Genomic DNA, 17,399 nt, shown 5'->3' with positions numbered 1-17,399 from the left:
TGCACTACCGTCAATCATGTTCTCCTCATTGATTTCTTTTTCTTTTTCCTTAGTCTCTGCTTCCACCACCAGCTTTTCAGCACCAGATCCTCCTCCATTGTGAACACTGTCTCACGCTGAAACTTCAACAAGTATTGCACATGTGATGCATAGTAGCAATCCCTCAACTGATCCCCCTGCTTCAACTCATTCTCCACCATGAACCTAAACAACCCAGCCCAATCCACCTTCTCAGGGTGTCTATCCTTTATAAACTTCAACCAATTCATAACCTGGTGCGGTGTCATCCACGTGTCTTCGTGCAAAAGAACCCAATCCGACACAAACTCCAGAATGAATCCAATCGAATCCTCTGACACATCCTCAGCATCCAACACCACACCTTCCACCCCACCCACATTGGCTTTCCTTTTTGAAGGCAGCTTGAACGCACGAGCGAAGTCACCCCTACTGAATGAAAAGCGGAAACTATTGATGTAACCACACTGCGTTTTGTGATCATAAGTAACAACCAACTGCCCAATCAAGTCCGCCCTTATATTCCTATCGAAATCAACGTGAACAAAATACCACAGGCCAAGCTTCTTCAAAAGCTTCTCATGCTTGGAGAAATCAAGAATCTTTACTGGTATAAACGGAATGGGATTAAACTTTACCTTCAAAGATTCCAACTTTCTCCGGATGGACTGCTGTTTTCTCAGGTTAAGCTTAGTCTTCTTTCGCTTGTTGGGTCCTCGGCGAGGGTTTGGGTTGTGGGAGGGTGATGCGAGGGTGACACCGGAAACTGACACGTGGGGGTTAGCAATAGGCGGGACGACCTCGAGATTAATACCCATCTGAATTAATGAGTTTTGGAGGGTTTCTTCTTGTTCTTCCGGTTCCTGCTCTACTCCTTCTCCTTCTCCTTCTCCTTCCTCTTCCTCGCCGTCTGGCTCTTGGATCGCGGGATCTGGGTCAGGATTTGATGGTGGGTCGGGTTGCGCTAGCTTCAGGGAAAGAGGATCCTGAAATACGTCGTCGGATTCATGGATCTGTTGCTCTTGTGGGGGACTGGACATGTTTTCACTATCCCTTTCTTTTCTTTTCCTTTCTCGCCTCCTCCGATGTCTGTGTAGGCAACTCACTTCTGCTTAATTGTAAGACACTCTGGAAGATTCATTTGAAGAAAGATAACATGTGGATTATATGGCTGAGTCACAAATATGGTAAATATGTGTGGTATTGGGAGTGACATAACCTTTAATTAAACAGATAATTGATATTGGGGATATGTTGATAGGTGCCGTTGGGCTCGAATGATGGGGCTATAACATTTGATTTGGCAAAACGACAAATCTCAAGAATGTTTATGATTTTTTGTCCAAAAAGTTGGAAGATGGTATTGTAAACCTCTAATATCAAAGATATTCATATCGCCTAAGCACATGTTTATTTTATGGGTATTTGCTCACACCAAGTTACTCACTCGGGATAAACTTGGTCCTTTTCAAGATGACTGTTGTACGTTATGTAAAGCGGTTCCAGAATACAGTGTTCATCTATTTTCTCCTGCTGCATTTCGAAAAATATTTGGGATGAAGCTCGAAACTGGTTGGATATGAAGAAACAAATGGATCCGGCAACTGTTGTTCTTAGAGCCTTTCGAGGGGCATACCGTGGGAATTCGGTCCTTGCCAAAATGAGATGTATGGCTCTCGCACGTACGATTTATCATGTTTGGAATGCTAGAAACAGAACAATGTTCGAAAGTGAAAAGCCGGATGTTGCGACTATAATAAAGAAAATCAAGATTATCATATTTCGATGCATTCCAAATGCGGTTAATGTAATAGACATGTAATAATTAGCCGAGTTAGACTATGACTTTGTGGTTAATGTATTACATGTGTTGCAATAGGTTAATTTAGATTTGACGTTGTTTTTTGGATGTTAATTGGGAATGCTCAGTGTATTTGTATATGTACTCTATTTTTATCTTATTTAATGGAAACAATTTCATTAAAAAATAATTATTACTAGCAATCATGAATAGTGTAGTTTTTTTAAAAAAATAGATGGAAAAATAAAATTAAAGTTACTGATATTCACAAATTTTTTTTTAAAAAAAAATTAGCAATTATATAGGATGAAATTTGAGAAATTTTGATGGGACTGTAAAATTACAATAGTGAATTAAGTAAAATTTGAAACAAGATACTTTTTTGATATTTTATTCATAAATTATTAATTACCAATAATTATTTTCACAGTTATATATTAAGTGACTAAAAGGGACCAAAATAATTTCTATAAAATAGTAAAGTTTTATGATATAAAATAACATAGTAAAGATTATTATTAAGAAAATTTAACACTCTTTCCGTTTGGGTTGGCCCAAATATAGGACAATGGGCCGGATAGACCTAAAAAAACCCAAATCTAGATTGTTTTGATCTCGTTATAATCTATCATTTAAAATAATATCTTTATACAAACAATATCATGATGGTCATTACACCTTAGCTCTAATAACAAACAATTTGGAAGTGGATCAAAATTTGAGATCAGGAAAAATATTTCACCACACTATTTGCTTGATTAATAATTAATAATATAAAAATTATACATAACAACAATATAATATGTACCTAAATTTGTTTAGTAGACAATTATACTTTCGTCTTGTAGAATAATTTTTAAATATCGACAAGGTCGAGAGGATAAATAGTTGGATCTGTAGTCTATAAATCTTAGAGTAGGTCTCTTGTGAGACGATCTCACGAATATTTATCTGTGAGACGGGTCAACCCTACCGATATTCACAATAACAAGTAATACGTTTAGCATAAAAAGTAATATTTTTTCATGGATGACCCAAATAAGAGATCTGTCTCACAAAATACGATCCGTGAGACCGTCTTACACAAGTTTTTGCCTAAATCTTATACAAAAAAGATTGATTCGTTCCTTAATATTTACTAGTAATCCTAGGCATATTTTGGGAAAATAACTTTTTTTTATTCACTATTTTGTCACATTTTTGAGTTTTGGTCAACTATAAAATTTAAAGTTCGATTATTTTTTTATTTTTAATCATATTTCATCTGAATGTTAAAGTGACATTGAAAATATTAATGCGGTGTTAGAAAATACTAACGTAACATTGGACACCAAAATAGGTAGAAATTAAGATTTAGTGTACGATAATCAAAGTTTGACGAGTTAATAGTCTAAAACCTAATATGAGACACATTAGTGAATCAAAAAGTAATTTTCTGTATATTATGTGAGTATAAATTAATGCTTTATTTCCTTGTAAAATTTTCTTTTTCTCTTAAATTGTTTTTGTCTAAAAATTCAGAAATTTGTTAATTTTTTTATAATTAACTAGAATAACTATTTAATTCGGTGAGATGTTTGTATACACTAAAAAAGGGGGAAAAAAAGTTACTACGGAGGAAAGATAAAATATAGATTTTGATCTTTTCACGATCACCATTTTATATTTTTATTATTATTTAAAACTTATATGACAACGTTTTACAAATCAATTTATTAGACGACCTCCAATTCGACTTGACCTTTGAAAAAATATTATAATTATGTTCAAACAAATACTCTCTCTTCTTAGTAGAAGTTTATGAAAATATTTTTTGATAATAATTATTATTTCCATTAAAAAAATTCATATTATATTTATGATTTTTTAATAAAATTAATCCATTTTATATAATTTTTAAATCTCAATATATATATATATATATATATTTAAAATGTTGTATAATAAAGTTTGATCTTTTTTTCTCGTTATACGATTTATATTATATTAAATAAAAAATATTACAGATTTTGAGTAATTATATAATATAATAATAAAAATATACCAAAAATAGATTTACATTAACGCCAACTTATTTATGTTCTTCAAATTATGTAATAAAAATTATCATTCTACTTTATAGAGATGTTTAGAAAAATAAAAGAATGGACTGACTTTTTTTTTTTAACATGAAAGCAAGTACGAGTTTTCAAACCCTACTTTCTGGCTTATATCAAAAGTTAACAGAGATACGATTTCATTTTGATTCTGTCACGTTCCTACGACTTCTCTGAGGAACAAGGAAAAAATTAATACATGTTCCACTCACTTGTTCACGTGTAATTCGCGTGATTGGCGTCGGGGGAGAACTACATCACGTGCTGCATGGATTCTTCTCGCCGAAAATCATTCATAATGTTCTACAATTAAGTTTATTTTCTTTTTTTAAAACAAAACAAACGCAACTCAGTCTGTATGGAATATTTATTCGAAATACGGCTTCTTTATAATTCATTTTAACCACTACTTTGCGATTTCAGAATCCATTAAACTAACATGTGCAGTACGTTTGCCAACCGAATAATACAGATTGCAAAGATAATTTAATTATGATAATGGATAGGACGTGTGAGGTTAAATTATATCTCAATTAAAAATACAAACATAGGATTCAGATTTGGCTATACTTATGTTTGATTAAAATCGTGAGATCTGCTGGGAAATCAAATTTGAATGGGTAAATGATCTTTGAAGCTCGGCCTGGACCTTCGGATCTAGAAATACTAGTAGGAATGTTAGAACAAGGTCGGAAAGTTGTTCCGACGTAGATGTCTAAGTAAGAGAATATGAAAATATATAGAGTATTGGGTATGCTTAATATGAGTGAATATATAAATAAATAAACAATCACCGGAATCTGATATTTATAAGAGGAAAATCACTATGTGAATAGAGTTGTTCGACTAAAACTCTTAACATTTGTTGAATTCATACTGTTGGAATCCTTCCTTTGTTGGACTCTGGATTCTCGTAATTTTAGATAAGGTTATATAAAATCTCCATAAGCCTTGTCTTTGTGAATTACATATTGATATGTGACTAGAAGCTCTTTTCAGGCATGAGCTCGTTTACTGTGTAGTGAGCCATTTCGAGTTTTTTTATCGGAGGTCAAGAAACTTGGGGTTACCTGGATATTGGACATGAATTCTCCCGAACTGTCGAGAGTCGGCTGAATCTATCTCGTGGGATATCATTTTAATAACCCTTTATTACTTCATCGATCAATTGTGTACCAAAATTAGCAACGTATAGAATTAAACTACAGTTTATAAATTTTATTTATAAAGCGACGCACATATAAACGTTTTGTTAACTTGTGTTGGATTCAGTAGTTACCAAAAATGAATCGTCTCAACTTTCTTGTTTGGCCAAGAGACCTCATTTTATTAGCTATGCTCTTAAACTAAATACGCATACGTTTCTAATCAATGACATTTCATTTCGAAAATTTTAGCAATGAAAAATCTTGATTTTAATTGTGATATTGCTATGTGTCCTCCAGCCATAATATATCAGCACCCTAGCAAAAAAGGATTAGAAATATAAAAGAAGTATTAAAACTGTGATATTTAACAAGCAAAGAACCAAAATTAAAATAAAAAACCTACGATATTAATGTTGCTATTTTTTTATTCCAATAAAATGGATCGTTACAGTTTTTTAATACCTTTTCCCCCTGCCTGCCAAGATAATATTTTTCTATATATATATATATATATATATATATATATATATATATATATATATGTTACCAGTACTCATGACTACATCACTGGGGTGGTTGGTGGTGTGTAAACATATTTTACACATCGACCTTTCATGAAATTTTCTGGAGTCAAAATCATTCAGAAGATATTCTACACCACGCATAGCACATTTTAAGATAATTTTGAACCCACAAAAAAATGGAGTCTTCATCGTTTCTAGATCAAGGAGTGAATGAATCTTTGTTGAAATCACAAAAACATAAGCCACAGGTTGTGGAGGTTAGCTCGGAATTACTTGAGGGCATCTTGTCAGATACAACCTTGTCACGGCGGCTCCGCCTCCAGAAAGCCACCGCACTCGAGCTCCGGTATCTGTTCAGGCTTGCAGGCCCTGCGGTCATTGTTTATTTGCTGAATAACGTCATTTCCATGTCTTCCCAAATTTTTTGCGGCCATCTTGGTAATCTCGAACTCGCTGCTTCTTCTTTGGGAAACAATGGTATCCAGCTTTTGACGTATGGAGTCATGGTAACTACTTGGAACTAATCAGATTTTGTTTGGTTAAAGTGAGTTGAACTTTAACGATAGATTTATTAAATTTTCCCTTTTAATCTCCTCTACATGAGTAGCTTGGAATGGGAAGTGCGGTAGAAACCTTGTGTGGGCAAGCATATGGAGCGAACAAACCTGAAATGCTTGGAATATACCTGCAAAGATCAACAATCCTCCTTACGCTCACAGGCATCCCCTTTCTGACTATTTACATATTTTCCAAGCAAATCTTGCTCTTCCTCGGGCAATCAAAGAGGGTCTCATCTGCAGCCGCACTATTTACATTCGGCCTAATACCACAAATCTTTGCGTACGCTGCGAATTTCCCCATCCAAAAATTCTTGCAAGCACAGAGCATAGTGAACCCGAGCGCTTATATCTCGGCAGGGGCATTGGTTGTGCACCTTTTCTTGACGTGGCTCGTGTTGTATGTGTTCAACTGGGGACTGTTGGGTGCTGGTCTTGTGCTGAGTCTTTCATGGTGGATCATAGTGGTGGCGCAGTTTGTTTACATTTTGCTATCGGAGCGGTGTAAGGAGACGTGGACCGGGTTCAGCGTGATGGCGTTTTCGGGGCTGTGGGGGTTCTTTAAGCTGTCTGTTGCGTCTGCTGTTATGCTGTGCTTGGAGGCTTGGTATTATCAGATTATAATGTTGATTGTTGGTTTGCTGCCTGATCCTGAAGTGGCACTCGACTCGCTATCTGTCTGGTAACCCAACAGCAAAACAACTCTTCTTTTCTTCAGTACAATTACGGATAAAAAGTTTTACATATCTAGTGAATTTTTTAGTAATTTGTTTACCCTTGATTTTTATAATTATAATTTTCCTCAATTTTTCTTTGATGCAAATTGACGTTATGCATGTAATTTGATCAATATGCAGCATGGCTATCCTCAGTTGGGTATTCATGGTGTCTGTGGGATTCAACGCTGCGGCCAGGTTAGTAATAGAACATTCATTTTTACAACCTGTGAAATCGAATTCTTAAGTAGTCCAAGTATTTTTGCACCTCCGACAACTCTATTTTAGTGCAATTCTTCCATATAATACAAAGTTACTTCAAATCTTATCATCCCTTTTTATTTTATTTATGTCAGTTCTTATAGTTTATTTAATATCTATTTATATATTTAATAACATATATAATATATAATTAATTAGTCTTCTTGTTGTTTTGAATAAATAGTGTTAGGGTTAGCAACGAGCTTGGAGCAGGGCACCCGAAATCAGCAGCATTTAGTGTGGTGGTCGTGACTCTAACCTCTTTAGTTATTTCCACCCTCTTCACCATTTTCTCCCTAGTTTTTCGTCATCAACTCAGTTATGCCTTCACCCCCGGCAAAGTTGTTTCAGACGCTGTCTCAGATCTTGCACCGTATCTTGCCGGAGCCGTTTTCCTCAATGGGGTTCAACCTGTTTTATCTGGTAACTCATTATATAAATAGGCATTTATATATTTATTTTATATTATTATATGTATTTATAATTTATGATGAAATATAATTAAGCAGGTGTGGCGGTTGGATGTGGATGGCAAGCATTTGTTGCTTACGTGAATGTTGGTTGTTACTACATAGTTGGTCTTCCATTGGGCGCTGTTCTTGGCTTTAAATTCAACCTCGGTGCCAAGGTACGTACGTTTACGATTCTTTTATACATATTTTTGTAAACGTTGAAAGAAAAAATTAAAAAATATATAATTTCTTCGATGTATATATACGCAGTTCATTCTTCTTTTCTCTTTAACGAATTAAATAGCTATTAATTTGGTAAAAGAAATGGTGATATCGAACGATTTTGCTGTAATATAGGGCGTATGGTTGGGCATGATCGGAGGGACAGCCATGCAGACCTTAATCTTAATATGGGTCACCATTCGCGCCGACTGGAATAAAGAGGTACGCACTCATATTCATAAAGTGGACGAATTCGAGTAAACTAAATAATTTCTTACGATTATGTTTTCTAATCTTATCAAATTTATTTTATTTTAGTATGTCGTGTCTGATTATTTAGTTATTTTATTGTTTTTTTTTTACGTGACACAGATGTGACAACACTTATACGAGAAAAAAATATATAGCTAAATAAAAATAAAATTTTTCAATATAAAAGGCCAAAATAAAAAAAAATTATATATGACCACCGAAGTTGTAATTTTTTCTAATAAAAAGCCTTATTTTTGCACTTCTTCTCGCCGACAGATTAATACATATGAATTACATGCTTAATTATGATGTCATTTTTTTAAACAATTATGATGTCATATTTGATCCTAAATGCCTATTAGTTGATGGCGATGGATGCCTACATGCATCATGCGCTAATATATAAAAGCCATCATGATAAAGATTAGAATCTTATTTTAATTAATAATAGAGATTTGTTTTTTTTTTAAAGGATTCCTTTTATTTTAATAATTTAAAATAAAAATATATTACAATAAAGTTTTTTTAATTGAGAGTCCGTAGATTCTATATGTAGGGGTGTCAATTGGGTGGGTTGGGTCGGGTTTCGGGTCAACCCGCGAATTTTTTTTATTTTTTTTCAACCCTAACCCAATCCGAACCCGAAATAACCCGAAAACCCCCAACCCGAACACGAACCCGTATAACCCGACTCAACCCGTCTAACCAGAATTTTATTTATTTTTTTAAATTTTTTAAAAAAAATTAATGAAAAAATTCAAAAAAATAAAAAATAATAATATTATTTTAATTTAAACACATAATAACAAAATTTTTCCGATTTAAATTTGAAAGTTTAATCGTAGAAAATTAAAAGTATATTTACTAAATCAAATAAAAAATTGTTAAAAAAATAAAAATATGCAAAATAAATATTAGATGATGAAAATTTATCATATAAATATACAATAAATTTTGTTCAAGCATACAATATATAAAAATATAGGTAATATTTTCAAAAAAAAAAAAGTTCGCGGGTCAACCCACCACCCAACCCGACCCGCCTAACATGGCACTAACCCGAATCAACCCAACCCGAACCCGAAAAACCCCAACCCGTACCTGATTTTTTTCGTGTTTGGTCGTGTCGGGTTGACGGGTCGTGTCGCATTTTGACACCCCTATCTATATGTGTGTCAATTCGGTCATTTATTAAAATCGATATCAATTCGGACAGTCTTGTCATATGTATTTCTATTCAGTTTGGATTAACCATAAAATATGCTTTCATTATGAAATCTAGAAGTCGATTTCACAACTTCTCAATATATCTAATTATTCACTGCTAGTTCATCTGACCTATTGACTTCTTTAGACTCGAGAAATTTTAGACATTTCCTCTATTCTTGATGCAGCGGAGTTTTAATGAGTAAGATTGTTGTCTATGAGTAATTGTCTTTATATCGTAATTTTATTAGGTCATATGATTGGACATCGTATGTTGATAATAAAATGGTTGAAATTTCATATTACAGGGAGAGAAATATTATAGATATACGATGAAAAAATCCGTCATAGTATGAATTTACTGTACAAAATTATAAAAATAAATGATTTGGAAATGAGAGGCTAAATTTTGTTAATGTATTCGATTTAGAAACTATTGTTGTTCATTTTAAAATAATTCAATTTGAATTATAGCGATAAATGAGATTAAATAATTTTGTTGTCTTATTGTTTGGCCAGGTGGACAAAGCGAAGGGCCGATGGAACAAATGAGATGACGTAAAAGGAGAAATATGTGACGAATGACATAAAAGCACGATTAATTATACAAGTGTGCTCGACTTCAATTCATATCTTATTGTTGCAAATTTTAAAAAAACCTATTGTTTTGATGACCAAGATGCCTATAATTTCTCATGTAAAAGTCTTGAAAACATTCTTATGGAGCTGTATGATACTTTTTGGCTTATTGAGATTACCTCAAAGTCAAATAAAATAGATATTTAAATCGATGAAATTTGAACGTTTAGGTGATAAAATTCGGAATTTGTATTCGATTAGATTTTACTTCTTTTTTTATTTGTTTCGGATCCAAATCCAGTCGATGTGATATATATAATGCATCTCCCCACGGCCAATAATGAACAATTGGAGCGTAAAGTTTATAATACATTAACGGATAGCTTATAAAAGCAGTCCAATATAAAACAGCGAGTTTTATTTTTTATATCAAGTTATGATCATTGACGCATGCCTAACTATCCAGATACTTTACTGATTAGTTAATGTTTGTTAAGAAAATTTTGAGATACCATATCTCGGTATGAAATCGTCCCCTGCAGATAATACCATAGTCAAATGTTCTACCATGAAATTTTTCACGCCTATGTGGCGCATGGGACTGCCGGTTGTAAGTGGTAAAAAAATGGACGACCAAATTTATTTCAGGGGTAAATTTTAAAGACAGAAAAAAATATCTTACGATAATTCAATATCAAAGGCTTGATACCATTTGAGAGGCCATGATGCGAACCAAAATTACCAGTCAGACATGAATATCAACCAAAGAAATGAAGATCAAATGCCGAACAATAAACAGATCGCATAAACCGAGATGAAGACATTGTTACATTGTTTTAAAAAGACAGACAGCGAGGCGAAACAGAAGGATACAAGACTGAACTCAAGTTTATTCGTCACCACCAGTTCTTCAACTTTCACGTTATGATAAACAGAGAGCTTAATTCATTCCCAACTCCAAAAAGACAGATCAGCGAGTTTACCTGGGGGGATGAATCTAAATTCGGTAGCGACAAAAATATTTTTACACTTGGTAATTACTTCTTCAGACCATGAAGGTTCAGCAGCAGCTCATCAGAGTTCAAGTACACCCTATTGGTTGAAGATGCTATGGTATGTGAAATATCTTTAGATGCTTCAATTTTTCGGAGGGTTATAAATGCCGGATTGTTGGCAATAGCTTGACCAATCAGCTGGGCACTCGCAGCTTCTCCCTGGTAATTAAGAAAGAAAGTTTAGCCATGTTTAAGTTGAATATTACTCGTTCAGGCAGAAAATAGTGACAAACAACAAAGAATGACATTGTTCAACGTAACTCTTTAGCTTGAAATCATGGGATACCATAATGTTATCTAACAAGCAGCAAACGAAACAGATGCATGTGTTCTTGCATGTGTGTGTGAGTGATTCAGTTTTCTGGAAATGTGATTTTACAGATGAAAGAAAATAAAGTCTAAAAAACAAAAAATAAACAACAATATGTAAGGATCCATAAACTAACATGTGTAGTATAGTTTATACCTGTGCTCGAATGATAGCACTTTGTTTGTCTTGCTCAGCCTTATCGACAACAAACTTGGCCCTTTCAGCCTCTTGTGCAGCTACTTGTTTGGCTTCAATTGCAGCGGTGAATTCCATTCCAAAGGTTAGGCCAGTAATGGACACATCATCCAAAGCCATGTTAAAGAAGGCTGCTCTTTCAGTCAATATTTTTCGTATTTCTCTGCTAACACTCTGTGACACATAAAATTACTCTCAAATTCCAACTCCATTTATTCAAGAAATTACAAATCATAGCACAAGCTCAATCTGTGTCATGCAAAGTATGATCGGAAAGCATACTAAACTTCTGAAGTACTTCACAAAAATCCAACTGTAGCCACAGCACTTACATCAGATCACAGTCATCGAGTCTCTCTACATAAATGGACACAGTTTGCTTCACTCCATATGCTACCACAAAATGTCTTGCGAATGAGTTGGTAAATCATTAACATACTTAAATTGCAACAAGATTTCTTGAGAAGTTTACAAATCCTTGATATATTTAAATCCCCACATTGAGGATGGATAGTGATCAAACAACCATTTATATAAATAAAAGTATAAAACCAACAACCGTATAATGCATCCATTCCCAATTAAAAAGGCAAAGAAAAAATATTTCTCATTGGCCTAGCCACATACCTCTCTCTGGGTGATAAGCTGGCTAGCATTGTATTGGGCAACTACAGCTTTCAGAGTCTCATGGATAATTGAAGGCAGGACCCTCTCATTATAGTTCTCACCAAGGGTTCGATAAATGGTGGGTAACTGATCCGGCAAAGGACGGGTGAGAACCCGAAGACTAATTTTTACCTGCAATAATCAATTAGTGCCAGTTAACTAAGAAATGGTACATTGCAATCCTAATTCATGGTATAAAAAGAACTCTTTGAAAGATTTCAGAACAAATTCTTTGAGGCATATTTATCAATTATATCACTTCAGTTGAAATGACAAACACTGAAGAAGAAGAAGAAGAAGAAGAAGAAGAAGAAGAATTAATTTACTTAGGCCATTACAATTTTTTAATTTCAGAGGAATTCTTCATGAACTCCTAAAATTTAGGAAAAGAGGAAATATTTGCATATCCTATTACCCTGCCTCTAAACACAGAACATTTCAAGCAGCATGCCAGTAGATCTAAAAGAAACTTGCTCTCTCCTGTCCTAATAAAATGAGCTTGCACACTGCAAAAGTAAGGATATTGCAGGCTTTGCAACCTACTCAGAAAATGCTGATCGCACAACTTCTTTTCTTTCCATCAATGTGGGTTATGATTATGTTGTGATTTGCTTAATATGTGTTTTGTGTGGAGAGAGGAAGAGAAAGAGAGAGGTTCACCATCTGAAGGTCACGACTGCCTGAAGTGCTTTCCACCAGATGTGGCCGTGCTCGAACATCATAGATGATCGGCCTTTCAAACCATGGGATTATCAAGTGTGTCCCTTCTGGATACACCTGTTACTTGAGATTAAAATGAAAAATATAGTATCATTTCATGCAACATGAGAGAATGCATATTTGAACTCTGGTAACCCGCAGTAAAGGTAAAATCACAGACGCTCTAGGCCAACATGAAAGAATGCATATTTGAGCACTGGTAACCCGCAGTAAAGGTAAAATCACAGACGCTCTAGGCCATTCAACAACTGTACAACATTATAAAGTATAACATAGAAACTAATTTTAGGAATTTTTTGAACAGTTGAATTAAATAAAATCCTTCTACTCCTAATTGATACATGACATTAACCTGCTGAAAATTGAAATCCCAGTTGCAGTCATTCGTTTTTATTCAAAGTGTTTTACCAATTCATCTTGGTAAAAATTCAGAAAAGACAACGGTAACTGCATTACAACAAAACCAACAGATACTCATCACACTTAATGAGGAAGTCCATCATGACCCAACTCAGAAAATAAACTTCGACACTCTTCAATTTTATGTACTGATTGATAAGCTAATAAAACGTGAATAAAATATCGAGCCGAAGTAAACAAACTTAACAAACTATGAAATCTCCAGAAACCAAGAAACACCAAGAGATAGAATGTATTACGGTCAGACAGCCATTGAATAATCACCTTTTATAAGTAAAAATCCCAAGAAAACATTACCTTTAATTAGGTTGAAAAGAATGGATATGCAGTTTAATTAATTTTTTCTCTTAATATAGAATACAAATGATTATTAGCTAAAGAATGCTTCTTAAGCAAAAATTGTCAATTTCAACATGGTTCTGAGCTCATGGAGAATCTTGACAGCAGATAAATGTAATACAATGAATGGTCGCTTGAAAAGGAATGTCTATAATGGACCTCACCCCTTTCAAACCTATCTATAAAAAAGTTGTTAGAAATTTAGTGGCCTATTGAGCATTAAAGGCATTTTTCTCTCACAAAGAGTTGATAAACATTTTAGTCACCAATCTCACGGCAGGACAGTAAAGTTGTAAGCACGCTAGTTAAGCATGTATTATATATTCTCTAGGAGAACACACAGGAACATTCTCAACCCTAGTAGCTTTTATAAAATTCTGATGTCAGAGCAATATTGAGAGTAAACAGCATAAAATGTCAATTCTTTTTTAAATGTGAAATTTGGATTCTCATACAATTAAGTAGTGAAACTTAAAGTTCTTTAAATCCGTGAGAGGCAGTTCTCACAAGTTTGATTTGTCCAACTACACATGATGGACCTGAATTGAATGAATTATGTCTAACTCAAATTTTTCATGCAGGCTTCAAGTCGGCATTAGATGCAAGCTTGAAGCAGCAAAGCAGAAAGAATGGGTGATGGTGCGCTACACAAAGAAGGCAAATTCAAGATCACAACCACAACTGCCACGCCAATTTCCAAACTGCCACAGCTGCCCCATCCACAAGCAAGCTCAAGATAGTGCTAAAATTCCAATTCAATAGAGCAAAACCTTTAGCCAATGGCGCTCTCCCCACATATTTGGTTTCTACGGTTAAATTTTAAAGAAATATTAAAATAAAAGCTGCAAGTGACTGAATGTACATTTAGGCAAATATTATTGCAAATGACCATGGAAATTCCATCGTGCAAATAAGGCATACTATTGCACAAAATTTACTTAATGTCATGTTCAATCCAAAATATCAAGGGCAAACCTTGTCTTTAACCCCAATGATACGGTTGAAAACAATGGCACGGTGACCTCCATCGACGTTGTAGAGGCTATTTGTCACTCCATAGACGCCAAGCCCAGCAACAACTCCAAATTTGAGCAAGGCAGATACCGCACCTCCACCAGGCATCTTGGGAACTTTAACATTGCTAAAATTCATCTTCCGAATCCTGCATTATTTCACGATGATTCAATCGTCTAAATTATCAAATCCCTCAGTGAATCAAAAACAATATGATTCTCATAGATATACATCGATCAATCAGTAAAATGACTAAAAAAAGGCCCGAATAGCATAAATAATTCAACTATAAGAATAATCTATTTTCCATACCCCTATCCCTAAATACCTCTCTCCCTGAAAAAGAAGAGAAGAAAACCAAAAATCAGGGGAAACAAGAGAAAGCACAATCATTTTGAGTTCAAAAAAGCGTAGTAAGCAAGCAGGTTGAATAATAACACAATTATATAGAGAGTACAAAAAGAAATTGAGACATGAATCTGCTTACCTCGAGAGATAAAATGGAGAAAAGGATGATGTGATCTATAATTGAGAAAACCGAAATGAAGAAAGGCAAAAAGGGTCTGGGAAAGAAAACTCGGGGCAGGGTTTGGGTTTAGGCTTAGGTTGAGTAGGTTCAATGTACGAGTGTCACGAATCTTTTTATACAGGTAAATCATATCGATATTTATAATAAAAATAATATTTTTAACATAAAAATAATAATTTTTTTTGAATGACTCAAATAAAAGATATGTCTCACAAAATACGACCCGTGAAACCATCTCACACAAGTTTTTGTCGTTTAGTTTAGAGGTTTAGATTTTTCTTGTTCGCTGAATCGAAGTTTGTTTTATTTCTCCCTTGTTAACTTCGTTGCACTTGAAAAACGACGAGCGTAGTGAAGAGTACATTGTCTTCCTATCCTCGAGTTATTGATCCATGTCATGCATTATAATATCATCTAGAAAAGAAAAGATGAGAATTCCTCAATCTGTATACTATTTCGAACAGCGACCAAAGTGTCCTTACTTGCCTTTTTCTCGGCTAAAGCTAGCTCTGTGATCTGCTTTCTTTGTTCACAAGCTCTCCTCTATCTGTTTAGGGTCAGCTCTCTTCTTTCAACATAACACCATAGTAAAAAAAAGAGTGTTTGTTCTTGTATTTAAGGTCAATCCTTGGATACTAAGCGTTGTCTTATTTTTAGCTTGGTGCTAAAATAATTAGTAATCCTAAACTTCGGTTGTCCCATAATAAATCTCATTCTTCTACTCTTTCCCGGAAGTCGATGACTATTAATAGTTATTACCTTGACACCAAAGCAAATTTTATCCTCCTATCCTTAACTCATGCTTGTGAACAACCATTCAAGCATCATTCTAATGACCTATTCTTTTCAAGACTAGCCTCTTCTTATCGAAAAGAAGGGTCCGAAGGCGATCCAGAAATTTGTCTACAATTTTTTCACCGCAGGCCTTACTGCTTGAGTGAGTAAGCATTCCAGATTGTTGAGCTTGGCTCACTTCAGCTGGCTATTGCTTGTTTAAAGAGATTCTCCGGGGGGGAAAATAGAGATATCTCCTATGTCAAACAAAAGCGATTTCGAACATCATATACGATAATTTTAATACAACGAAACAAATAAAAGTAAGTGAAAGGAATCATTGCGGATATACAAGACAATTTAATTTAAAAAAAGAAATGCACGATTTGATTTAAAAAAATACATTTTCTTTCCTTCCCAAATATAAATACAACATTTTACTTTTCATATATCTCAAACATATAGCATATGTTTCATACTAAATATCATTTTATTTGTTCTTTTACCAATCTACATCTATCATTAAATAAATTAATTATTTTCAACAATTTTTATCATATAATTCAATAGTAAATATTCTTATTTTTCAAAACAACTTTCCAGTCAGGATACTTTAGTGCATGTAAGTAGCATTGATGCCTCTAAGGACATCGGCATTGGTTCTAGTTATTAGTATATCGATGCACGCGTTTCGTATTTGTACAATATTTTTTATAATTCATTCGATTTATATTTAAATGAGAATCAAAATATAATTATAAGAAATAATGATTGATTACACTGCAATTTTGATAGAAAACAATTTTGGTGAATTTGTCCATAATGGAAGGGCAAAAATGAATATACATATTTTGGTTTCCTAGGCGATTTCTATCATATCGGCAAATTTAATAAATAAGAATAGATAACACATGTCATTTCATCAAAAATCGTAAGGTCCACTTATTATATTAACTATTACATTCTCTCGCATTCATTTTAACATTAACACTCATTATTTATGTGTCTCACTATCCATTTATTCATCTTTATTTTTATTTTATATTAAACAAAGATATTTTCAATTTTATTTACACGATTTAAATTATTATTACTTAAAATAAATAGTATTATTATTTTTAAATATATTTATTACTTAATCAACAATTTATTTTTTTAAAAATTTAAACCGTTCATTTTCTTTGTAATAAAAAGGTACATTTTTTAAAAATAAAAATCAAACAATTGGAAATTTTATTTTTAAAATAATAATAAAAAAGGATGACACAGGTAATACGAAATAATTTTTCCTTGGTAAACACTCATAAAAACACGACACTAATATAATTAATATATCTCTTTTCTCATCGTCATCATGTCAATCAATTACTTCTTAATTTACAATTTGAGGGGGTTGAAAAAAATGGTTACTTGCATAATAGTTTATTGAACAATACATTTTTTAAGCGAATTTTTTTCAACTAATTTGTATAATTTTGGAGTTTTGATTAGTCCATTAATTCTTCATAATTTGGTTTTGGTGTGGTAAATTTTAATTTAATGTTA

The 17,399-nt window shown here is 33.5% G+C and overlaps 2 protein-coding genes across 4 annotated transcripts; one reads left to right on the top strand and one right to left on the bottom strand.

Moving 5' to 3' along the window:
* The first annotated feature begins 5,632 nt into the window (after nucleotides 1-5,632).
* On the top strand, nucleotides 5,633-9,971 carry LOC142522543 (protein DETOXIFICATION 40-like). The gene is made up of 7 exons (XM_075625990.1): nucleotides 5,633-6,093; nucleotides 6,195-6,826; nucleotides 7,002-7,058; nucleotides 7,306-7,544; nucleotides 7,631-7,749; nucleotides 7,931-8,017; nucleotides 9,773-9,971. The coding sequence occupies exons 1-7, from the start codon at nucleotides 5,764-5,766 to the stop codon at nucleotides 9,803-9,805; spliced, it is 1,497 nt and encodes a 498-aa protein (XP_075482105.1). The 5' UTR covers nucleotides 5,633-5,763; the 3' UTR covers nucleotides 9,806-9,971.
* Nucleotides 9,972-10,337: 366 nt separating this feature from the next.
* On the bottom strand, nucleotides 10,338-15,163 carry LOC142522544 (prohibitin-1, mitochondrial-like). Of its 3 annotated transcripts, none has more exons than XR_012814487.1 (7): nucleotides 15,039-15,163; nucleotides 14,513-14,699; nucleotides 12,719-12,835; nucleotides 12,020-12,190; nucleotides 11,354-11,566; nucleotides 10,816-11,046; nucleotides 10,338-10,368 (listed from the first exon to the last, which is right to left on the bottom strand). XR_012814487.1 is itself a non-coding variant. In XM_075625993.1 (7 exons), exons 3-7 carry the CDS (start codon nucleotides 14,687-14,689, stop codon nucleotides 10,870-10,872), a joined length of 855 nt encoding a protein of 284 aa, XP_075482108.1. In that variant the 5' UTR covers nucleotides 14,690-14,699; nucleotides 14,864-14,887; nucleotides 15,039-15,146; the 3' UTR covers nucleotides 10,615-10,869. The 3 variants fall into 3 exon arrangements, 2 of the variants coding, with proteins under 2 accessions (XP_075482108.1, XP_075482106.1); XM_075625993.1 differs by lacking the exon at nucleotides 10,338-10,368 and adding an exon at nucleotides 14,864-14,887 and having other exon boundaries at nucleotides 10,615-11,046; nucleotides 15,039-15,146; XM_075625991.1 differs by lacking the exon at nucleotides 10,338-10,368 and having other exon boundaries at nucleotides 10,615-11,046.
* Between the last annotated feature and the right edge of the window lie 2,236 nt (nucleotides 15,164-17,399).

The sequence above is a fragment of the Primulina tabacum genome, chromosome 13 (assembly GCF_025594145.1).
Source record: "Primulina tabacum isolate GXHZ01 chromosome 13, ASM2559414v2, whole genome shotgun sequence".
Taxonomy (NCBI): Eukaryota; Viridiplantae; Streptophyta; class Magnoliopsida; order Lamiales; family Gesneriaceae; genus Primulina; species Primulina tabacum.
This window is presented reverse-complemented; position numbering and strand designations above follow the sequence as displayed.